At 51.2% G+C, this 25,448-nt stretch overlaps 1 protein-coding gene across 1 annotated transcript; it reads left to right on the top strand.

Annotated features, from left to right (window-relative positions):
• The first annotated feature begins 908 nt into the window (after positions 1-908).
• Positions 909-8,691, top strand: TCP10L (t-complex 10 like). The gene is given in 9 exon segments (XM_064361253.1): positions 909-1,014; positions 1,017-1,051; positions 2,034-2,249; positions 5,735-5,895; positions 6,010-6,016; positions 6,460-6,571; positions 8,108-8,144; positions 8,146-8,206; positions 8,659-8,691. Coding segments are annotated over 9 exon segments (768 nt in total).
• Positions 8,692-25,448: the final 16,757 nt, after the last annotated feature.

The following is a 25,448-nucleotide window of genomic DNA, read 5'->3' as shown; positions in this document are numbered from 1 at the left end:
CGACCATTCCACTCACACCTGCTCCTATCCCCACGACCATCCCATTCATACCCGCTCACACCCCCATGACCATCCCACTCACACCCATTCACACCCCCACGACCATCCCACTCATACCCGCTCCCACTCCCATAACCATCCCACTCGCACCCTGCTCACACCCACAAGACCATCTCCCACTCAGCCCATTCCCACTCCCACGACCATCCCACTCACACTCGCTCACACCCCCATGACTATCCCACTCACATCTGCTCCCACTCCCACGACCATTCCACTCACACCCCCACGACCATTCCACTCAAACCCGCTCACACCCCACACCCCACACCCCATACCAGCTCATATCCTGCTCATACCACGTGACCCTCCCACTCAGACCCCACCCACACCCCACAACCAATCTGCTCACACCCCACTCACACCCAAGTATTCCACTCACATCTTGCTCACAACCGCCCACACCGGCTCACACCCCACAACCATCCCACTAACACCTCACACTAGCTCACACCTGCTCACACCCCCTCACACCTACTCACACTTCACTCACATCACATTCATACCCACTCATATCTGCTCACATCCTGGTTACACCCCGTGACCATCCCACTCACACCTGCTCACACCTCTCTCTGGAGGGTGAGAGTGTGTTAGGTGTCAGACTGATCTTCTAGAAACTAAGCGTTTTCCATGGAGGATGGTGGAGAGCCAGGTGTGGACCGCTCAGTCCCCTCTCTCTGTCTGTGGTGTCCTTTCACCTGGTCAGCCTCCCGCTTGGGAATGTGCACAGGACCCGGGGGAGAAGAGCGGCTGTGGTTCCTGCTCACCTTTCAGTTGAGGCTGAGCCTTCAGGGGATATGTGACTGCATTCAGGCTTCCCCATGGCCCTTCCCTTCCAAACCAGGATGCTGGAGGGTCAGCTGGAGGCCGGGGAGCCCAAGGAGGACACCCACCCAGAGGACCCGTGCCCAGGAGCTGGGGCTGACACAGAGAAGACAGCTGTGGCAGCCGAGGTCCCAGAGAGGACAGCAACGCCGGGGAGATGCCGGTGAGCTGAGGTCTGTGGGGACAGAGTTAGTCCCACCAGGCGGGACCCTGATTCCTGTCCCTGAGGCCCGCCATTGGACTTTCCCTCGCCAGACTCCGTAGGAAAGCGCCACCCCAGGACGCTGATGCCGTACCTCCTCTCCGAGGGCACGTGGCTCTTGTCCTCTGCAAGCTTCTCTCTTGGTGGATGGGAGGCAGGGCGGGAGTTAAAGAAAACATGAACATTCCAGCTTCTCTCCTCTCATCCAGGAGAAGGCACCGGACTTGAAAAACTTCATTAAAGAAAATCAGAGGGTTGACTTGCCTCACATCGTCCCAGCAAGCTTCCTGATTTTTACCAACTTCCTCGCCGGACCCCGTTGGACAGTGCTCGCTCTCATTAAAGTCCCACCGGTCCCTGTGGCCAGGGCCACGCAGTGCAGGACTGTACCTTTATCACCATCCTGCTGCTTCTCAGGGCAAGGCTGCAGCCTCTACGGTCCAGTGAAGGATCATGGGAAGGCTAACATGTCAGGTTTAAATGCAGTGCATTCCAGAATTTTTAAACTGTTGACTGTACATCCACACCAGTGCAGTGTTTGAGGTCAACCTGACAACACAGGAAAACCTCGTCTCTACTAAAAATACACAAATTAGCCAGATTTGGTGGCATGTGCCTGCAATCCAAGCTACTCAGGATACTGAGGCACCAGAATTGCTTAAACCTGGAAAGCAGAGGTCGCAGTGAGCTGAGATTGCACCACTGCACTCCAGCCTGGGTTGACAGAGCAAGACACTGTCTCAAAAAGGAAAAAAAAAAAAAGGAAAGGAAAGGAAAAAAAAAGGAAAGAAAGGAAAAGGCTGTGGTAGTCCTGTTTATCCCATCAGGTGTCTTGTTGTCTAGAAATAGTCAGTCTTACATCACAGAGGGCTTGGGTATTTTGCAGAGGAATGTGGTGTTGTGATGTCTGAGAGGTTTTCTGGTGTTCTCTTCCCAATAACAGCCCTTACAGCAGCAGATCACCAGACTCGACCAAGAGCTCGGGAGACAGGAGTCGCTGTGGGCTGACGTTCACAGGAAGCTCCAGAGTCACACAGATGCTTTGAGGAAGCAGAACCTGGAGCTCAGAGAAGAGCTGAAAGCTCTGGTGCGGCCGCAGGGGAAAGCCGAGAAGAAGCCTGCAGCCTCCCCACACGCGGGACGAGGATCGCACACGCTGGCACCAACGGCGCGTTTGTGTTTTTGTATGGTTTGCGTTATGTAAACATAGCGTCCTTGTAAAGACGTGGGCTTTATTGCTGGATGACGTGGTGTCGGTGTCGCTCACGCTGCAGGTGGCGGGAGGGCTTGCTGTCTTCCCATCAGCTCCGTTTCCCATAAGCAATGATTGATAAGAGCTGGATGCAGGAGGCCTCTCCCCTGGTGCTCCAGCAGACAGAAGCCCAGCCCTCCGGGTGTGTGTCTCACGTCGGTGTCTCAGGACAACAGCAGCAAAGCCTTACTGGGGACTTTACACGGGCCAGATTGGGAGCTTTACGGTCTTACTCTCGATGACGACCCTGTGAAATGGATGCTCTTACTAACTCCATCACAGCCATGGGCTGGAGAACTCAGAGCTGGGATTTGAACCCGGGCTGACTCCAGAGCCAGCTCAGCGTCCTGGCGGCCTTCTGTTCATCTTCTAGGACAGCTGTGTAGAATGAGGTAGAGACCTGTTGAAATGGGAGAAGTTCCCTTCTCCCGCCCCACAGGGTGTGTGATGGAGTATGTCTCGCTTCTATGGTGCCCCACTGCTGAAACCTCTAGGGGAGCGTACAGACGGGCAGGCCCCACGACCCCACGGCAGTGTCTGGGGGTGAATGTTCTCAGCGGCAGCCCCAGTGGGCGTGTGTTACAGGGCACTTTCAGTTTAGGCTGTAGGGAGCTGGTGTTCATCAGCTCAGTTAGACCCTCTGCCTTATCACAGGACAGAGGGCTTTCTGTATCCCGAGTTCTTGCCTTGACATACCGGAAAATTCAGATCACACATGGGCTTGGAGGATGGGTGCAATGTTTTTTACTGAGTGGTGGTAGTCTCAGCAGAAGGGGGAGTTAGAAGGGGATGGAGTGAGAAGGTGGTTTTCCCCGGAGCTGGGCCACCCAGCGGCCAGACTCTCCTCGGACCACCCCCACCAAACTCCGTGTCATTCCACCAGTTGGTGGCCTGCTGGCATCTGCTGTGTCTGCCGGTGCGTTCTGCCCGTGTGTTCCTCTCGACGTCCAGCTGCTTGTGTCTCTGCCACTGAGGGTTTTCATAGGCACAGGATGGGAGCGTGGTGGGTCAGGGTGGTCTTGGGAAATGCAACATTTGGGCATGAAAGCAGAAATGCCGAGGTCCATGGGCACAGACCCGGGAGAGGAGCTCTAGCCAGGGACCCGTCATTCTGTGCCCAGGACTTTCCTGCCCCTGTCCCTCTTACTACCCTGCTCTATCCTGGAGGAAGGACCAGCATTCTCATCCTGAAGCAGTCGGTGCGTCCCAGCACCAACTGCTTTCACGTTTGATCACATGGCTCAAAGAAGAAGCCTCAGAGAGTGTGAATGTGGCCAGTGTTATCACCGCCTTGTTTGGCTTCTGTTTCCTGCACGTGGGTCTAAACAACTTGCATCACTAAGATTACATGTGCAGGTAACAACACAGGAAACCACCTGAACACCCTCCAAATGTGAGTGGGGATATTTCTTAGTGGACTAAGAAAAGTCCTAACTGTCTGGTGGAGGACCTTTGGGCACCCCCCCCAGCCACATGGAAAGTGCCTAACTTCCGGATGAGGAAAGCCCCTCCTCCCTCGCCAGGAGGGTTCCTTATCTCACTCTGTCTACCGCCTTGGCTCGGCCCGATTCCAGCAGCCTTCTGGCCGGGCAACCAACTAAACCAATCACCATCCACCCCACCAGCTCTCCAGTAACTTCCGGCCCGACAAGCTCCCCGCCCGGCAGACATCCCCCCCGCGACAGCCAACCTGACTCATTGCCACCTGCCAAATCAGCTCTCCCACTCCCCCAATCCTTCTACCCCTATAAAAACCGCCAAACAAAAAAAAGTCGGCGCGAGACTGCTGACTCTTCCCCCGGCACGAGTCCAGTCCGCCCGGAGGCTCTCCAATAAAGCCTGAACTCCTAAACTGTCTATTTGCCTGATATAATTCGGTCGCTCTCTGGGGTTCAAGCAACGAGGGTCCGGGCAGGTCGGACACTAACATTTCCTACCTGCACTCATTGTGGGAACTTTTAAATCCGTACTTCCAGGATTTGGAAAATTTCTGATATGGCACAGTGACTACAACACACACACACACACACACACACACACACACACACACACAGAAGCACCCATGGAATACAGTCCCGAGGAGCCTTCTCTGGGGTCTGTTCTCCCAGCACAGCAAGACCAGCCACAGGTTCCTCTACAGGAAATTGCAGGAAATCTTGGAAGTTATTCCCACTCTTCGGGAGCTCTGTGAGAGCTTTGCTTCCATAGAGGTGGCTTCTGTTGCCTCAGAAAGAAAGCAGGTTTAGCTTCTCAGTACAGCAAAGCGCCCAGTCCTTCTGTGTAGGGAAGAGCAGAAGCCGGGCAGGGTGTTCCTCCATCAGAGGCAGAGAGGGGGAAATTGCCACAAATACAGCCTGGGTTTCTCTACCTTCTATGGGGAGAAGGCAGAGAAGACGCACAGGGAGTTTCCCCCGCGTATATTGTATGCCAGTTCCTAAAAAATAGCATACTGCCCCATTTGGGTCATTGTATGTCAGGAGATATATCACCTTAACAATTGCCCTGAGAATCAATGAAGTGTCATTCAGTCCTCCCATGCCCTGCAGTTTCCATCCTTGTCTTATTTCCAGATTAGAGCTTGGTAATTTCCAAATAGATTTTTGAGTGTGTGCATTGTACTGGTCTCCATGGGGCTGTTTATAAGAACCGCGTCTACACTCACAAGAGCACACCTGATTTTAAGAAAGACGATGGGTTATGTGAATCCCACACCTTAAATATGCATCGCTGTATCTGTGTGTAGTCACAATTTTAGGGACCAAGCATCTGAAAGGCGGAGGCGTGAGCACCCAGGGACCGTGGGCACGGCTGTGCGGGTGAGCCACTCTGGATCTGGTATCAAGGGTTCCTTCACAGCAACCCTCTCCCCTTCTGACTCCCTCCTCCTCCACAGAGGGCAGAGTGGTGAATAATGTAGCATTCCAGACCTAAAATACCTCCTCCCACACGAAGGATCACGGGTTGCAGGTGAGTCTGCTGATAACAGGGAAAGTTGGGAGTTTGCATTTTGAATCTCAGACCAGCTGCAGAGACAGCACTAGAAGCAGCATCACATTTCTTCCTCGTTAACACGTTCCCGGGGAAGACACCTGAGCCTAGAGGAAGACATGTTGGGCATTGTTTATTCTGTAGCTTTGGGAATCCTGTGATCATTTTGAAACCAGGAACCACAATAAGAAACGCAAAGCAAACATCGGCTCCGCAAAGGTTCCTTCTGGAACGTTCATGAGGGTTCCTGTTCTTATCAACATGTTGGGGGAAAACCCAGTCCAAGTCCTCTGACCTCCTACCCTATTTTTTTCTAGGACATTCCAATTATTCTTGATTGTATTAGAATTATAATTTATTTTACCTTGAAAACATGAAAATTTTCCCTGCACTTTGTCTTTTAGGCATTGGAACCTGCTTTTGAGAAGATTTCACCTCTGTCAGCTGATGAAGAGAAAAAGCCCAGATACACTGGCTGCAGGAGTCGGAGTGCCACTCTCCTGGGACAAAGGTCGTCATCTAACAATTTAGCTCTTCCAGAGGCGTCCCTTCGTGCTTATCATCTGTAAAGAGAAGCAGAGGTTCTGAACCCAACACACACATCCCATCAGCCCCTCACCACACAGTGTCACCTCCCTGGGCGAGCGTGGTGCTCCCTGGAGTCCTGTGTTCTTCCAAGGACACGGGTGCATGCCTTTCAAACAAGAGCCTAACCCTCAGCACTTCTTGCTGTAGAGCAGAGATTCAGATAAAGTTCCACCTCCGCCTAATGAGAGGACTCACTTTGTTATTCAAACAGTCCTAGTAATGTATTAAAGTCATTATGTTTCTACAGATAAAACCTTGAATTTCTTCAGACGTGTCTTTAGTGCTAAGAAAGCAAACAAACTGAATGCGGTTTTAAACTCCAATGCCTTCCTGAGCCCTGTGGCTGGTCTGTTTCTGCAGAGTCTTTAGAAGAATTGACCTACCTTGTAGTGCTGAGTGCAGTGCTTTGGGTGGGCCCTGGGGTCTTGCTGGAAATCCTGCATGGCCGAAGATGGCTTTGTGCTCCCGGCCTCTGGGCTCCAGGCATTGCCGGCTGCAGGGACTTTGTAACGAGGCGGGCCTGTGACTGTCGTTGCCCCAGGCTACGCATCCATCTTCCCAAAGTCCACAAAACTCGAGTGGCAGAAAACCACCAGCGCAGGCTTCCCAGGCCGCCACGCTGCAGGAGAAGATGGCAGCAGTCGGAGGAGATGGTGAGCGGGGGAGGGACCCCTAACTGCTTCCATGCTTCCTGTGAAACAGGGGCCTTTCCTGTGGATACACGTGAGCAGAGCATCTCACTACGGCAAGGACATGTTGTTCATGAGCTGCCTAATTTCTGGCCACTTTTATCTGATTCCCTGCTTGGGTCCTCACTTGTGTGTCTTGCCGACATCCCCAGCCCTACCCCCCCAACACAGCTCACATGCTGGCCTCCAGGGGCCGTGGCTGGAGATTCTGAATCCTTCCGTCCGCTTCCCTCTGAGCGCACTCCCAGCAGAAGGCATCTGGATGGGGCTGTGTGGACTCGGGGGTCTTTGTTCCCCTTTCTCTGTTTGCTGGCCTATGCGGTTGCCTGCAGCCCTGCCAGAGTGCCATCTCATCCCGCACCTGCCCGGCCGCTTTCCCGAGCCCCAGCTCTGTCCATGCAGCTGTGGGAATTTCTGCACTGGGGGTCCCACCAGGAGTGGCCAACACTGCCCCTGTGTGAGTCAGAAAAGAACTCCTTCCCCACGTCACTGCCAGAAACTGATCATAGCAGCTTTGGACTCCCATGGGAGCCATTCTCGGTAAAGAAACAGAACCCATGTGGTGGCCGAGCCTCAGGTGTGGCTGAGCCTCAAGTGTGGCCCTTATGCACAGCACAGCCCTAGCCTGTGGGCAGAACCGCCCTGGGCTGCCTGGCACCTGGACTCCTTCCCATCCTCGGCCCAGGCCTGTGTGGTCCTGCAGGGCGAGCCTGGCACTATCTTCCTCCCAAGTCTGCTCCCTGGGCCTCCTGTCCCAGGCTGCTTCGTGGCCTTTGCAGGGAGCTCCATAGATGTGAGGTCAGGGCCCTCTCTCTGCTCAGACCCCCACAGGTTCTGTGTGCTCTCAGCGTCCCTCAGCACTCCTCTGCGGGGTGGGGAAGCTCTTCCCAGGGGGTCTGCACCAGCCTGGCCGCCTTTCTCCTGCCGCCCCCTCCCCCTCAGGCCCCCGGACAAGTCCTCAGTCTACTTGCTGGGGCCCGGCAGAAGGGGACGCCTTGTCTCCCGCACACCTGCTAGCACCTCTGCAACCTCCAGGCATGATCTCAGCTGACAGTGACGCCACCCTGGGGAAGGTCCCCTGACCCCTGGCTCTCCTGGAAGCCTGTGGTGCCCCTTCACTGCAGCCCCTGTCCCTTCATAGGTCCCATAAGCCAATGGCGCAGGGATCGGCTTTTCTCTCCCGTGTCTGCTGAGGGACCGTGATCAGCTTCAGCGCCAGGGCAGTGCCTTCCATCGTGAATCTCTTCACCCATCAGAATACTTGAAAGACAGTGACGCCTAAGAAATGCCGACTGAGCATATTCATTAAACAATTAACGTTCCTTACACAATCAAATGTCATTTGTTGTTGAACGGACCTGACGTGTGTACCGTAATCTCATGAACGAGAGAGAACCTGTTCGCAAGCGGCTTAAATTGGATTTAGCAATTGCGTTAGGGTAATGACGTTTCCACAGTGTATGAGTACTGTCCTTTTAAACTGAACTTGCTTGCTTTTAGACAGAAGCTCTTCAGTCTTAGAGAGTTCTGAAGTCGGATCTCAGCCACGTTCAACCTGATGAGCTCACCGGTTCTTCCGCAAACGCTGCAGAACTGCAGGTAGGTGGGTTGAGTGGCTTCTGCGTGGGTGACCTGCCCGGCTCCCCTGAGAGAGACCTGCGAAGTCACTTTTCATCCTGGGGAAGTGAGATCTGGAGCAGGTGTCAACAGATGGTGGCATCTTCCCGTCTTCTGGACAAGAACAGAAAATTAAGATGGCTCCAAATGTCTGTTTATTTCCCGAGCTTCAGCCTTTCACACAGAGACATTATTTTCTTATAGATTTAAGTTGGTTACATGTAGCACATAGTCAGACAAGATTCATATTTTTCATGACTTCAGAGGTCCCCAAGTTTTGTTTTTATCATTTTGATTTGCAGTCCTCAATTGACATTAATAGACTCGGAGGCAAGCGCAGCAAACATACTTCTAAGCCCTAGCTCGTGGTCCAGTCATGACATGCTACATTTTACAGAAATGTCAATGAAGTGAGATGATTTTCTCTACGGCAGGAAATGTGGGCTGTGAGCTTATGTGTGCTGTAAAAGTCGGCACCTGGCGAGGAAGCATCAGAACCCAGGTCCCGCTTGTTTCTGTTCTCCCAGGAAAAGCCCACGTTCCGTTCTGTCTGTTCCCACATCTTCAGTGGGTGGATGAGCGGGAACATTTTCCTGGGGTTTTATTTTGTTTGACCTGGAAGCCTCGGGGCTGACGGTCTGCGCTTAGAAACAGCGCCGCAGCCACGGCGGGTGATGTCTGTCTCTATGTGTTATTTGTATCAGGTGTTGACTGTCGCAGTTGTCACTGTGGCCACCCTGACCCCAGAGCACACATACAAGTGGGAAATAACCCCTTTAAGAAACTCAGAACGTGGCCCAAAGTCCTGGTGCTGACTGTCCGGGGCCCAGCCGCTCCCACCGACATAGAGACAGAGGCTGCCAGACGCCAGGGCAAGGCGCGTTTCTCCCGCCCCCTGCTGCAGTGTTCACGGAGACACGGGGACTAGGGTTATGCTCTTTCTGCAGAATGTTCCCGTAAACCCAGCATCTTCCTGAGAAACAGCACAGGCCACGGACGCTGATATGAAAAAGAGGAAGTGCGGGAAGAAAATGGACACGCAGAGGGCCAGGCAGATGAACGCCGGTGGCCGTTTCTCCGAGGGAATGTCCAGGCGCTGTGCACGCTGCTCCCTCCAGACGGGCCGCGCACGGGCACCGAGCTGGAGGCCAGATGCTTCTAGCAGTGTAGACTGCTGGTTCATTTCCAGGAAACAAAGCAACACGCTTTTCAGGAGGAGCACTTGTTTGTTCGTTTTACGTAGTTTAAAAAACCCCAAAACCATAGCGTCCCGTACCTTCCGGCCACCACATTTTAACTCTTGAAGAGAGCTCAGGTCCTGAAGGACGCGTCCAGGTGGCGGTGGCCGTCACTGACTCAGGACGGGGACAGGAGGGGCCCCGGCTGCAGCCGCAGCTCCTGGTGTTTTGTGAGCCCGAGGAGCCCAGTCCTGCCTGAGCGACGCCTCGCTGCTCCTTGTTCCGCTCAGCTGTCCGTTCCTGTAGCGCCTCTGGTTGGCCCGTCAGAAACGAGGACCCCTCCTCGTGCTTGCTGAGGGAACTGTGCCTCGGTAAAGTGGATTCATGACTTGTGAGCGGATAAAGCGTTTGGATTAGTGGACAACAGGGAATGCTACTTGCAGGAACAGTTTGAACTCATTTAACTGTGTTGTCTCTAGTGCGTGGTTGTGGCTGTTTGTCAGGGAAAAGGAAACCCAGGTCATTTGAGTATCTGATCTTGCTGTCTCCATAGGTGGGTCCGTGAGACGTAAGTGATGTTCCTCCTTGGCCGAGTAAGCGCGTGGAGTAATCAGTCACTCACGCTCACGAAGCCATGAAGATGAGGACGCAGGAACTAGGTAACACGCTGTGCCCTCGGCTGGCGCGATCCTTTCTCCCCACAACCAGCGGTCCCCCACCTCTGCCTGCCCCTCGTCCCTGGCTCCCCACCCCTCACTCAGGTCTTCATCACTTTCCTCTTCCTGTGACTCATCTTGCATCTACTTCTTGTGTATCTTGAATGGGATATGCCAAAGTTCTCAGCTTTTCTGTGTTTTGTTTCTTTGAATAATATAAACTCCAGATTAGAATGTATGACTCTTTTCATGTGGAACACTTAAAACATTATTTGTGCTTTTTTAACTTCTGAAAGTAATTGTTTTTGAACTTTGTTGGCGTGTTTAGTGTTGGTTAAAAATTCATCCTCGGATATGGAACTGAACACATCTTGCTTCATTCATTGGCTGGTTTGGGAGCAAGGGAAGGAGCAGTTTTCCAACCCCAAATAGGACGCGGTCATCCTGGCCAGCAGGTGGCGCGCGCCGTCAAGGTTTGCTTGGTGGACGGTTGAAGACGTTTAAGAAGCCAAGCATTCGCTTATTCCCTGTGTATTTTCTCAGTTGAATTAAGTCCCGCATTTCTGAGCTATGGTTAAGAGTGACAATGTGGTATAAAAAACAAAAACGCATTTTGCACTTTGGAATTTTCACATGCACTTATCTTAACTCCCCAGATCTTGAGATTATTTTCTTCTGGTAATCTTTACATGAGTAATATTTTCAATGTGGAGACGAAGATATTCTGTCCACATTCCTAGTGCAGCATCGTGCATATGAGGTTATATACTATTTGCTGACAGCTAATTAAAATCAATAAATCTTTGAGGTGGACTGTAGGAGTGTATAGATCAGAAGAATGGGGCTGAAAGGAAAGAAAAATGTCCCAAGAATAATTTTTACATAGTAATTACTGCAATTCCTATGGCCCAGGATTCTAAACTCACCAAATCACTGCGCGTGGATGATCTCGACTGATGGCCACTGTGTGTCCTGTGTAAGGTCTGTTCTCACTGAGGATAAAACAAAGAAACTGAGGCCAGCATGAAAATAATCCAATGCAAGGGAATTTATTCAGGCTCCCGGACGAGGCTCTGCGGTCCGACAGGAGGGGCCAGAGAAGTCGCGCGGACTCCTCTCAGGCACGGGATTTTATAGGGAGTGGAGGTGTCCGATTGGCTGTGCCCAAGGTGAGTGGGACAAAAATGGAGGGGAGTGGGACCCAGATGAAACAAAATGGAAGGGAGTGCGACCCAGATGGAGTGGAGTGGGGGCCCAGATAGGACAAAACAGTAGGCAGGGAGTGGGGTCTGGATGGTGTAAGGCTTGTCCTTGGGTTGTTGCCGCGTTTAAAATGAAGAAACTGAGGCCAGCAGGAAAATAATCCAATATAAGGGAATTTATTCAGGCTCCCGGGTGAGGTTCTGCGGTCCGGACAGGAGGGGCCGGAGAAGTCGCCCAGACTCCTCTCAGGCACGGGGTTTTATAGGGAGTGGAGGCGTCCGATTGGCTGTGGCCAAGGTGAGTGGGACAAAATGGAGGGGAGTGGGACCCGGATGAAACAAAATGGAGGGGAGTAGGACCCGGATGGTGGGGAGTGGGGCCCAGATAGGACAAAATAGTAGACAGGGAGTGGAGCCTGGATGGGACAAAATGGTATCAGGTATGTCCTGATGGGGCTTTTTTTCCTGGGCTCCTGGCGGGGGGGAGGGGGCGTGTCTGAGCTCCCGGCAAAGGAAGGAGGCATGTCCGAGCTCCCAGCAAGGGAGGGAGGCATGTCCGAACTCCCCGCAAGGGGAGGAGGCGTGTCCGAACGCCCCGCGAGGGGAAGGGGCGTGTCTGAACGCCCCACGAGGGGAGAGGGCGTGTCCGAACGCCCCGAGAAGGGAGGGGACGTGTCCGAATGCCCCGCGAGGGGAGGGGGGGCGTGTCCGAACTCTCAGCGACGCAGCCAACCTTACATTCCGACCTTTTGATGATAGATAGAGGGCGCCGCTCTTTCTGACTACTTCCTGCTGAATGGGGCGAAGTAAGGGGGACAGGTCAGTCGGCTGGCACCTCAACTGAAGAGTCGGACATGTCCAACTTCTCGCATACAAGCTGGTAGCGCTGTATTGGGTTCTAGTGGTAGGGCCTTGTTTCCAGGATTCCTGGGCTATGAATGCTGGACCGTTGTCTGACTGGATGGTGGCAGGTAGGCCGAAGCGGGGGATGATCTCTTGAATAAGAATGGATGCTACCGTGTCTGCTGTTTCATGAGAGGTAGGGAAGGCTTTAATCCAACCTGAAAAGGTATCTACAAAGTTTAGGAGGTAGAAAAAGGAGTGAGAGAAGGGGTGTCCCTCGAGGAGACAGGTTAGGGGAGGGGTTTGGTTGGGATAGGAAAGCCTTCCATCAACTCCCATGACCAAGACCTGGGAAGGTATGCTAGGCCGTGAGTAGGAAGGTATAAAAGGACTTACCCACTACCTGTAGCTTTACCCTGGACTCGGCAAGGGTGATGGGAGTCCTCAAGTCTGGGTTGCATCAGTCATCCAGAAGGCCAAGAAATTCAGGTGAAAGGATTGCTTCCTGTGGACCGGCCTGCTCCTCACATAGAGGTGCAGGGAGTGGGCCTTTGGTCCGGGATGGGCAATCAACCTTCCAGTGTCCAGTCCGTTTGCAATTTGGGCAAGGTCCAAGGGGTGGTCGAGGACAGGGGCACTCCCAGGCCCAATGTCCTTCTCGACCACATCTATAACAGGACCCAGGCGGGGCCCTTGAAGCATTTCGGAAGGGTTTTGATGGACCTCCCTCACCAGATGTTTGGTGGGCTGCCGGCCTCAGGGCTGCTACAAGAGCTTGGGTTTGGAGGTCAACCTCCTGCTTTAAGTGGGCCTGTCGGGTGGCCTCAGCCTTATCCTCTCGGCCGTTAAAAACTTTAAATGCCATGTTTACCAGGTCTCGCATGGGAATCTGGGGGCCCTCCTCAGCTTTTTAAAGTTTCCTCCTTATATCAGCCGCTGACTGGGAGATAAAGTGGGTGGCTAGGACCGTAGCTCCTACTGAGGAGGCCGGATCCAGCCGTGTATGGAGGATCATAGCATTAGTTAAGCAGTCAAGGAAGACAGCTGGGTTTTCATCAGGTCCCTGAGTTATTTCCCTTAACTTATTGTAATTGACTACCTTTTGGGCTGCGTTTTGCATGCCCGCCAGGAGGCACCGTAACATCTGGTCTCGGCGGCGGCGGCCATCTCCACCGTCCTGATTGTCCCAATTAGGGTCAGCCTCTGGGACCGCTGCCGCACCTACTGGCATCTGGTTATCAGTAAGATGTTCCTGATTAGCGTGTTCCCGGGCTGCTGTAAAAATCCGGTCACGCTCGTCTGGGGTGAGGGTGGAGGATAGGATGACAAACGTGTCATGCCAGGTTAAATCATATGCCTGAGTAAGGTAACGGAATTCCTTGGTATAAGCAGTAGGGTTGGTGGAAAAAGAACCTAGGCGTTTCTCAATGGCCGATAGGTCAGAAAGGGAGAAGGGAGCATGCACTCGGACAATGCCCTCTGCTCCGGCCACCTCACGGAGGGGGCAAAGGAGGGAGGCCTCATCGTTGGGAGCACTGCGCGAGCGGGTGTGAGCACTAACAGGTGAGACCAGGTTGTAATTAGGAGGTGGAGGAGCTGAAGGGGTTTGAGGTTTATCATAAGGCGGAGGATCATTGGGTCGGGCCAGTGGAAAGGAGAGTTCCTCAGACGCATCGGGGTCAGAAAAGGAAGAGGATGGTGGAGGGACTAAGGGCGAAGAGGAGGTTTCTTTGGCTAGAAGTACCTTGGTGGTGGTGCAAGAGGAACAGAGGGTGGGTTGGGAACGAAGATACCAGAAAGCCTGCACGTTTATAATAATCATAATTAGGCAAAAACCAAGAAAAGACATGGCCAGGGCTATATGCCACATGGCTACAATAAAGACAGTACTACATGCAAGACTGACAAACAAAGGGTGGGTGTTCCCCAGATGGGAGACTAGTCTGATGCTTTCCTGGTCACGTCCCTGTGAAACCGCAGGTTGAGGCCCACACAAGCCCTGTAGCTGTTAGGCCGCGGAACTACACATACATTCACTCACTCACTCAGTCACTTACTCCAGAATTAGGAAGAAAAAGGAGAAAATAGAGTTAAAGTAGAAAGCAGGAGATGGTAGAGTTAAAAGTAGAAAGCAGGAGAAAGTAGAGTTAATAGAAAGCGGGGGAAAAAGCAGAGTTAATAGAAGGAATTAATAGAAAGTGGGAGAAAGTAAAGTAAATAGAAAGCGGGAAAAAGTAGAGTTAATAGAAAGCAGGAGAAAGTGGAGTTAATAGAAAGCAGAGTTAATAGAAAGCAGCCGCCACCTTAAAGGTGCGGTCCAGCCGCCATCTTAAGTGGAAGAGAAAGCTAAGAGCAAGAAGCGGCCGCCATTTTGAGAGGGAGAAAGAGAGAAAGCTGAGAGGCAGACAGAAAAAGAAAGAAGCCAAAAATACAGTTGTTTAAATAAACGGGAGCCTTTTATGCCAAATGGGCTAATTTAAAACAACAAATTTAGTATGAACCGGGGATAATGGGGCTTCTGAATACCCACACCTCAATCGCTGCTGCGGGGGTGGTCGGAAGAGCGGCTAGGCATCCCAAGCCGTGCTTACCAAGCACCAACAACGAAAGGGTTCAGGAGAGTGGGGATTTCTCCCTCAAAATCCTGACCCTGACACGACAACGAGAGGGTTCAGGAAAGTGGGGACGTCTCCCTCAAAATCCTGACCCTAACACGACAACGAGAGGGTTCAGGAAAGTGGGGACGTCTCCCTCAAAATTCTGACCCTAAGAAACCCCTCACGGGGAGAGGACAAGAGTGTAGGGACGTCTCCTCTACACTCAAGTCCTCGCGACGAGGCTGGGGCCACAGGCCCACAGCAAACAACGAGAAAGAGTCCCTGACGCGGCCGCGATTGCGAGCAGGGATTCCACGAGACGAGGCAAGCAGCGAGAGGAGTAGTGGGCAACAGAAGTCTTACCTTGCGGTGAAAGGGCTGCTCCCCGGTCTGGCGTTGAGTGGAGGAGTCAGTTTCCCCTAGGAGGGGTCTTACAACTCCTTCCCGGGTTTCGGCACCACTTGTAAGGCTTGTCCTTGGGTTGTTGCCGCGTTTAAAATGAAGAAACTGAGGCCAGCAGGAAAATAATCCAATGTAAGGGAATTTATACAGGCTCCCGAGTGAGGTTCTGCGGTCCGGACAGGAGGGGCCGGAGAAATCACCCAGACTCCTCTCAGGCACGGGGTTTTATAGGGAGTGGAGGCGTCCGATTGGCTGTGGCCAAGGTGAGTGGGACAAAATGGAGGGGAGTGGGACCCGGATGAAACAAAATGGAGGGGAGTAGGACCCGGATGGTGGGGAGTGGGGCCCAGATAGGACAAAATAGTAGACAGGGAGTGGAGCCTGGATGGGACAAAATGGTATCAGGTATGTCCTGATGGGGCTTTTATTCCCGGGCTCCCGGCGGGGGGGAGGGGGCGTGTCTGAGCTCCCGGCAAAGGAAGGAGGCATGTCCGAGCTCCCAGCAAGGGAGGGAGGCATGTCCGAACTCCCAGCAAGGGAGGGAGGCATGTCCGAACTCCCAGCAAGAGAGGGAGGCATGTCCGAACTCCCCGCAAGGGGAGGGGGCGTGTCCGAACGCCCCGAGAAGGGAGGGGGCGTGTCCGAATGCCCCGCGAGGGGAGGGGGGCGTGTCTGAACTCTCAGCGACGCAGCCAACCTTACAGATGGGACCTTACAGATGGGACAAAATGGTATAGGTAGGTCCTGATGGGACTTTTTTCCCCGGGCTCCAGGCGGTGGGGAGGAGGTGTGTCCGAGCTCCTGCAAGGGAAGGAGGCGTGCCCGAACTCCCGGCGCAGGGAGGAGGTGTGTCCAAACTCCCCTCGAGGGGAGGGGGTGTGTCTGAACGCCCCACGAGGGGAGGAGGAGTGTCCGAAATCTCCGCGACGCAGCCAGCCTTACAACCTGAACTTTTGTGAAAGACAGATGTTTGTGTGACAATCATACACTTATTCATTATTGATAACCACATTTGGGATGGGAATTTGCACCTGACCAATTTAGTGAGTACGTTTTTGAGGGAAATATCACAGCCGGTGTAGAGAATGCCATGTAGGCGATAGTCATATAACGATTCTGAATGGAAGAAAAAATAATGAAACCACAATAATCATCTTGGACCTTTTGTGTTTCCGTAAAGGTAGGACGGGCACCGAGCAAAGGTTGTGCCATCACCACCTTCCCCGACGCCAGCCAGAAGGAGCCGAGCGCCGGTAAGAAGACGACCATCATCCCGTTTTCTAACGGCGACGTGAAGATCACACCCGATCAGACAGTGGTGAGTACAACGGATGTATCTTTTAAAACAAACCAAAACCAAGTCACTTATCAGGAAAAATTTTGCAAATCCATACCCTGTTCCTCTGGTGTTCGGGATATGGGGTGAGGGGGGCTGGCAGAACACAGGCTGTGGAGTCGGGTGGGCCTGTCTGTGAGCCAGGCTGTTCTGTCCCCTCGGTGTGCTCAGGCAAGTGAGACCCTCAGATCTGCGCGGCCACACAGACGTGCACCGGCACCCTCCTGGCTCTGAATTCCTGCTGTATCGTTCGGTCCTTGTTTTCAACTTTTCCAAGCCTCTGCAAAATGTGGCTGATAATTAGGACCTAACTCAAAAGATGGTTATGAAGTAATGTAGCCCATTAAATAATGTTTCCTCTGCGGAACTCTCTAGAAAGACAATGGTAAACACTTAGTAAATGTGCGCTGATGGCAGAGTAACACTAATATTGCCACGAAATTAGGCAGGTCAGGAGCTAATCCCTGGCACAAGCTGGAGATGGAATCCAGGGAGAGGCTTTCACAGCTGGGAGGAGGCACCGTGCCTGGCAGCCGCCTCGTGGGTGGAGCAGAGAGCGCCAGCCTTGCTCAGCAGCTGACAGCTGCTGTTTCCATGACGGCATACCCGCTAAAAGCAGATGACGTGGTTGTGGAGGAAAGCCACAGATCACAGGAGCTGGGGGCCCCCTTGATGCTGAGGGGCTGTGAGGATGCTGTGGCCCCCGCAGTTCACACTGTGTGTCTCTGTGTGTGCAGGGACTGTATATGGAAAACACAGACGCTGAGGAGTCTGGAGGTCTTACAGGCAAGATCTCCAGGGTGGCAACATTGTGCAGCTACCTCAGGGTGTAACTCGATTCTAACTTAAGGAAACACGAATAAATTACAAAACAGATTGTGAATAAGGTGAGATAAGCGAGGTCAGGGCCGGGTTTGTAATGCATTGAGAATAGTCTCTTAGCACCCAAACATTTTGAAATTGTGTTCTAAACATTTCCATCTTTAGAATGACCAACTTCCCTGTTTTCACCAAGCTTTGGGTCTGTGTTTAGAGGCACAGGGTCCAGGAGTCCTGAAAGACTGCAGAGCTCGCCTCTGTTTTTGTTTTACTTGCTTTAATGAGGGGAGCCTCTTCCACAGGCTCACAGGCAAAGAAAGAAAGAAAGAAAAAGAAAGAGAAAGACAGACAGAAAGAAAGAAAGAAAGAAAACGAGAGGCGCCTATTGTGGCTGTGATTTTATTCCAGCTAAGCCTCTTGACCCTTCCTGGGGGCAATGCTGGAAGCCCAGAGTGTGGACACAGCCGTGGTGTGCCCGCCGCGTGCTCTTCCACTCACCCGAACTAACTCGCAGGCTCCCTGTTTTGCAGGGAAACGCAAAAAGGCATTTGGGTCTTGGGGCTCCCCACTCATGCTCACTGTGCTGGACCTGGACCTCCTGCCGGCCACCAAGGTTCAAGGCCCAGCCGGCTCCAGCCCAGAGCCCAGCAGATGAAGGACTGGGAACTCCACCCCGGCCCAGTCCTCTCCCTCACTAGCCTAGAGCCACGGTGTCTTGACTCCTGGGCGTGGGTGACAAACCCTCTCCCTGTGCCCCCTTGCTGTGGGGTGTGCCCATGGACAAGGCCAGCCCTCTCCCACCTGCTGGGATGGCACTTTTCCCACCACAGGAAAAACTTCACTAGATTAAATCCAGGTTCAAAATGAGAACACAAACTGCCTCCCAACACAGGTGTTTCTGGCGCTTATGGATTTACTACAGTGCAAATGCTCAGACGATGCATGCTTTCCTGGTTCTTATCCAAGAGCTGTGAGCCCCGCGGCTTCCGTGCAGGTGTGTGAGCGCACCCAGGTCTGGACACCTCCGTAAACGCCATCAGACCTCAGTCGGGGACGTGTGTTTCAGCTCTTCTGGGTGGGCCTGGCTACATGGCCGGAGCAGCAACCGAGATAAATGGGTGCTACTTGTTCACATGGCACAGCCAGCTCCTGGTCCTACATGCCACCACATTGTTTCCCGGAATCTCCCCTGGACTCGAGAATCCAATCCTCTGGGTAAACTACAGATTTCTGGCCTTGTGACTTTCCTTCACCCTGTCGTGATGTCATTGCATCTCTCTATTTTGAATCCCTGTTTTCTTCATGCTCATCATTTGAGCATCCTCGTATGAGAACCCAGCTCTCAGAAGGCTGCAGCCCATCCCCGGTTCTCCCATTCAGAGGCCGCTCAGTTTCATCATCACCACCATCAACATGACACTACTGTCCCCCTGAACTTTGAATGGAATTTTGCCTCTGGAATGAATTTTTAGGAAGTGTTAAAATAAATAGGTAGTATTCCTGACATTGTCATTGGCCAGGCACTTCTCTGCACTGTTTCTGTGCGTTGTGAGACGTTTCCAGCTCCCTGACCGGCTGCATTCTTCCTTGAAACTAACAAGGCCCGAACCCTTCGCTAAGCATTGTAGTTTCCAAAACGTTGTGTAATTAGGTCAGATCTGCAGTGAGAAAGGCATCTCCTGACGATGAGACCAGTGTCCCAGAGCCACCCTGGTGAGGAAGGGTCCGGCTGTCACTCTTCATCACGCTGACTTCTATCAGATCCGGCCTCAGGCAAGCCTTCTGGGACATAGCCAGAGCCTGGGTGGCTGCTACAAGGGCTGAATTTAGATCATAAAATCGGCCCCTCGCTCCGACCTTTCCTTGAGACACAGCTGCTGGACACCTCCTAACAGCAAAAGCCGTGGCCTCGGTCCTGCTGTTGAAATCTGCCTGCTGGCAGCTTTTCTAAGGTGTGGTTTACACTGAGGGCGCTGCCACGCAGAAGCCTTGAGATTTGTTTTTAAAACACACACACACACATACACACACGCGATTAGGCTAATGGAGTCATTTAGGTCAACTTCCCGGCAGTTATAATTTCTTTGCAAGACTTAACAAACTAGGCTGAAAAGGGTCCTAAAAATGGATATTTTGGTCTAGATTTCATTAGTTTCTTCTAAGAAGTCTAATCATAATCGTAAAACAAAACTAAAAAAAACAAAACCTGAAAACCAAACCCCCATTTTACATGGAAAGATTCTACTGTTCTCTGCACGGCCTGAGAAAGGTGCTCTGCTATGGGCAGAGGGGACGTTAGTGGGGCGGGGGCGCTGCTCAGTGGGACATGAGTTCAGACAAATGCTGCCCGTGGGCTCTGAGCCCGGCCCCTACGGTCCTCGCTGGGCGACCCCAGGCAGGTGGCCTCCTCGCCCGAGCTTCGTCATCTACGTTCTGTGAGTCAGAGCGCCAGCCGGAGCACTGTGTGGAGGGTCCCCTGGGGCCGTCCCCAGTAGGAGAGGCGGGACTGCTGGTGTTGCTGCAGGGAATGAGGCTCATCAGGGCAGACCATGCGGGCCGCTGCGGGTCCAGGCGTGCTTCCGCAGTGCCCCAGATCCAGACGGTATCGGTGGACTGGGAGCTCTGACCCTTGAAACTGTAGCAACATTTCCCCGGACTGTGCTCAGATTACTCATGAACAATGCGTTCCTCCACATCACTCATGGGAAACACAGAGGGGCTCAGTCACAGGGAGGTCTCGCTGTCCATTTCCAACTTGGGCTTTAAAATATCAGCAAAGAGGTTACTGTGACATCAGTTGAATCTACACTTTGTGATGTGATTTCCATGTACATCTCACTCTACGTGCAAAGACCAGCTATAGCATTTGTGTCTGGTGTGAATTTCCGGGTCCTCCTCTCTAGAGAACAGTTGCCTGTGCTTGGCGCAAGCTGGGGCCAGGAACTCAGTCTCTTTGGACCATTCTTGTTGTCCTTGTCCAAGTTACTCCTGTGCCACTTGGGGGTCCCGCTTGCTCCTGTCCTGGGCCAGCTCCCCCAGAGCCTGCTTCTTGCTGCCAGGAAGCACTGAACTTCCTTCCAGCCTCTGGGGGCCGAGGGCTTGCATTTTAATTAGGAATTTGTATTAATTACAATGCCAAGTCCCATATGCTGTGTGAAGTTTCTTTGTGTCTATCCTCTCATGAGCCTTGGAATGGTCTTCCGTCTTTACGTCTGTGTGACCTCTCTGTCCTAACCTCCTGCGTTCTCTGCCCAGCCGTCTGCATTCCTTGTGGAAAGCGTTCTGTCCCTCTGGACTCTGTATATGTGTGTCACTTCCCGCCTGATCTGTGGCTATGAGAATGGTTAAATCTGGCTTCTTTGCGCAGGAAAGGAGTAACTTCCTGCTTTGGGGTCATCTGAAACTGGACGTGCACAGGGCTGAAATGTGGACGGATAGCACTTCCCATGTAACATCGTCAAGTGTCCTCTTGGACACCTGCGCACTGTTTTGAAGTTCTGAAATATTAATTTTCAAGTCATAAGAGAGGGTGTGGTTCTAGAAGTGCTCTGGGTAGTAGTGGCACCGGTGGATGAAGTTGGGGAACAGTCACCGGGTCACTGTGTGCAGGGGCGGGGCTCCTCATTTCATATGCAAGTGACGATTTCCTGATTTAATTGAAAAAGGTGAAGTGCTCCGTGTCTGCATTTAAACCACAAATGAATTTTGTGTTTGTCAGGGGCTTCAGGACCCGGTCATTGTGGGTTAGCATCGTCCTCAGTTTTTCAAAACAAGGAAGCTGAAGTTAAGCAGGGCCAAGAATTGCCTACACCAGGAGGGCGTCCGTCTTTCTCAGTTTGTAATGCGCAGGGTCAAAACCATCACAGATACTAAACGGCCATGGTAAACAAACAGCATGTAAAGGAGTCCGAGTTCATTCCCTATTCTACTTTTCTCACACTTAGACGATTGCTCTTTTTCTCTCTAAGAAATGTGAACAACCGAGCCAGAAAGGGTGTGTCAATTGCAGGCTGGCATTGCCAAGGAGCACCTAGTGTGTGGGCAGAGGAACCGCTGCAGCCGAGTGAGCATCGCAGACAGACTGGGACTAGGACCCCGGGCCCCGCGCAGCCCGGCGCCGTGGAACGCGGTACAGTGGCCGTGTCGCGATGCGGGTGATGCTGGAAGTGACTCTCGGGGTGCTCTTCTCCCCTGTGTTTTGATGCTGTTGACGGGACGATCTTGTATCTGGAAGAAGTCTGTGCGTCGTATTCTGAAGATGTGGTCTACGTGACTCCTGCTTTTCTTGACTTTCACTCTTGTCGATGTTCTGGGTGTCTGCTTGGGAAGAAGGCACGGTCTCTGGTTACTGAGCACCGCATTCTGTGTTTAGCCATCAGATCAAACTCTTTGTGTTGTTCAACTCCTTTGTATTTTGTTTGTCCTGAATTTAGTTTTAAAAAATCCTGTTTATTTAAATGTAATTTCAAACTTACAGAAAGGTTGTAAGAAAGTACAGAGAACTCGGATGTGCCCTTTACCCGGATTCACCAATTTGTAACCTTTTGCCACATTTCTTTATCTGGCTCTGTCTCCCCCATATGTGGCATGCGTGTGTGTACATATGAATATAAATTCTTTACGCTCTCGGATCTCCTTACAGGGAAGCGGGGTGTGTCCGTGTCCCTTTCCCCTAATGCGTCTGTGGCATTGGATGAGCGGCCACCACACAGCAGCGTGAGCGCATCTTCACTCACTGCATCTGCACGGACTGGGTCCCCAACTATGATCACGTTCGGAGGTGCTGGGGTTTGGAACTGCAACATGAATTCTGCAGGGACACAATTCAACACACGCACGTGCCTGGAATTTCTTCTTTATTCTGCTCAGAATATGCTGTACGTCTTAGATCTATGAATTCACACTTTTTCATCGAAATTAGAGAATCCGTCCCCATTGTCTGATAATGTCACCATTCCTCTGTACCTCCGTGTTTGTCTCCTGGCATCCAGTCCTGTGTCTTCTCACATCTGTTTGCTCAGTCTCTGCACAGTCTCATCGCGGAAGCCACGGCTTCCATCTGCCCCGGTCCCCACCCTCCCCCGCCTCTCCAGCCTCGGTGTTCATCTGTGTTTTGCCTTTTTTTTTTTTTTTTTTTTTTTTTTTAGCAAAGAGACCCTGGATCTCTTTCCTATTTCTGTTGAACCCCATATTCTGCCTGAGCCTCATACCCCAAGTCCAGCTGTTACAGAGTGGGAGAGTCCCTTAAAGCTTCCAGCTAGTGGAAATTGTATCACTGGTAATAATGACAGCTATGAGTTACGCAGTGCTACTCACGTGCTAGGCACTTTTAAATGCTTCACATATGCACATTTAATCTTCAAAGAATCCGATGAAGCAGGTCCTATCCTTATCCCCAGCTCAGAGAAGAGGACGCCCAAGCACAGCAAGGGGCAGGGCTGCCCAAGGTCAAGTATCCGGCGACGAGTCTGGGAGTAAGTGCTCCTGCCGCGGGGTCCCAGAGGCCCCGTGCCCTCCAGAGCCCCTTCCCCAGAACTGTCTCAGGAAGTCCTCAATCTCCGCTCATCTCTAGTAATGTCTCCTTTCTCCTTCCAAATACTTTTGTAACCAATACTTACAAAGGGCTTTGCGTTTCTTTTCAAATTGCTAGCCTTTGACTTTGTGGACACTTTCTATTGTAGCTTTTTCTTTCATACATTTAAATTCTTATGTTTATTGTTCCCTATGTTCGACGCTTTTTTTAAAAAAAATCATAAGGTACAGAAAAGTATTGTTTAATTTGTAGTCTTTAATGGTGAATATAAACATGAAGGTTGTAAATTCTCTTTGGTTATATCCCTCCAGTTTTGATAAAATTTAGTTTTATTATAATTAAGCATTAACTATTACTTATTTTCATCCTAATTCTCTTTTTCTCCATGAGTTATTTTTAAACAGTGCTGGAAAATTTCCAATTGTGTGATAGTTTTTCGTTTTCTTATAGCTATTCATTTTTAATTTAGTTGCATGTGTCAGAGACTGTAGCCTGTATTACGACCTTCTCTTTGAAATCTGTTAAGCCTGGCTTGCTGTCTGGCCTAGTAAATCATTATTTTCCCCCAATGTTCTATATGTGCTTGGGAATTCTGTGTGAGGTGCATAAATGTACCAATGCCTTTAATTAGAATTTTTTTCAAAATTGTTTTCATATGTTCTACATTTTTGCTAAATTTAAAAATCAGACTGATCCATTAGATCAGGGATTCCCAAGCTTCTGGCTTTTCGGGCCTGGGCCTCACAGCAGGAGGTGAGCGGCTAAGCTTCCTCTGAACTGTCAGCGGCTCCCCATCACTCTGTGACTGCCTGAGCCCCGCCTCCTGTCAGATCAGCGGCAGCAGTGGGTTCTCCTAGGAGCATGAATCGTGTCATGAACCACACATGTGAGGGATCTGGGCTATGGGCTCTTTGGGAGAATCTAATGCCTCATGATCCACCACTGTCTCCCATCAACCCCAAAGGAGACCCTCTAGTTGCAGGAAGACAAGCTCAGGGCTCACACTGATGCTACATTATGGTGAGTTGTATAATTATTTCATTGCAATGTAATAATAAGAGATAAAATGCACGATAAATGCAGTGCACTTGAATTATCCAACCCACCCCCACCCCCATGCCAGTCCCTGGAAAAATTGTCTTCCACAAAACTGGTCCCTCGTGCCAAAAAGCTTGGGGACCACTGCAGTAGATAACGAGAGAATTGTGTTTAAAATATCCCAGTTTGATTATACATTTTCTAATATTCATTTGTAGTTTTTCTCTTTCTGATGAATTGGTTTCTTTTCTAAAATCATTAACCAGTGACGCTTATTTTTATACCTTTAATGCTTTCTGCTTTAAATCCATTAAATCTAATAGGTACAGCGGCTTTCTTTTAGTTAACATATGCCCAGTATATCTGTTTCTATTCTTTCTCTTTTGCTGATTCTAAATCCTTACATTTCAGTGTGTTCTTCTAAGAAACAGACATTAAATATAAAATCTGAAAATAACTTTCCTTTTAACCTCAGGTTTCATTTCACAACTGGGAAATGCATCCGTGTCCTGACTGTCCTCTACAGGGAACTCAGAGTCTTTTAGTTCGAATTCTCCTCCCCGATCTTTCACACCACTGTGTTGGCTTCTGCCAGGATTTTCGCTCTAAGCTGTTTGCACCCTCAGTATTAGTAATGGTTGTCACTGTGCCGCTTATGTCGCCAGTGTTTACTTTAGACTTTTTAAATTTACGCAGAATTTGGGGCTCACTCTTCTTTCTCGAATCTTGGCCTTTCTTCTTGAAGACACAATTTCCTTCTACGTGATGAGCATGAAGAGACAGGGCAGTCAACCCTTTCAGTTTCGGCTCATCTGAAAATGTCCTTTGTTTTGCCTTGTTCATGAGTGATCACTCGTCCTGATGCACCTCTGACCCCTCGTCCCACAGATACTACGTGGCCACCGTGTGGCAGGCATTTTACGACTGGGGATTCTGCAGCGAGCAAATCTCTAAAGAGTTCTTATTTCATGACATTTTATTGGAGGGAAGCATAAAATAATCAGGTAAAAACAAAAATCAATATAAACATTCAGACTGTAGGAAAAGCTACAGCGAAAGACAAGCGCGTAGAAGGCAAAAAGGAGCGTGCCGGGCTGCTGTCTCAGGGGCCCGTCTGCGGGCGTTGGCCTCACTGAGGGTGATATTTCAGGGGGCCGTGAGTGATGTGAGAGAGGCAGCTGTGTGCATGTCAGGAAGAACATTCCAGAGTGAGAGAGAGCTGTGAAAAGTGCGTGGTGTGTCTGAGGAAGAGCAAGGAGGCCGGTGTGGCAGGGGTAGAGGAGATGAGGTCCAAGCGCCAGGAGCCAGGCTGTGTAGACTGCTGTGGAGAAGCCTTTGGAGAATCTTGAGCAATGGAATGACAGTGACTTTTCTCAGTGTGTTGAGGACTTTGTTCCACTCCCACACAGTGTCTGCTGGAGGGTCCGCTAGTGGCCTAATTTCTTCCTTCGTGTGTGATCTTTCCCTCTCTCTCTGCTTTTAAGAACCGTTCTTCTCCAGTTACTTTATGATGTGTCTAGCTGTGGATTTAATTTTGTTCCTTGTATCGGATATTTGTTGTGTATCTTAAATATAATCACTGCGTCTTTCATAAGCTAGGGTTGCCAGACTTAGCAAATA

This window comes from Aotus nancymaae, unplaced genomic scaffold, assembly GCF_030222135.1.
Source record: "Aotus nancymaae isolate 86718 unplaced genomic scaffold, 86718_ANA_hifiasm-v0.15.2.pri h1tg000040l, whole genome shotgun sequence".
NCBI lineage: Eukaryota > Metazoa > Chordata > Mammalia > Primates > Aotidae > Aotus > Aotus nancymaae.
The sequence above is the reverse complement of the archived record's forward strand: the minus strand, read 5'-3'. Positions and strand labels throughout refer to the sequence as shown.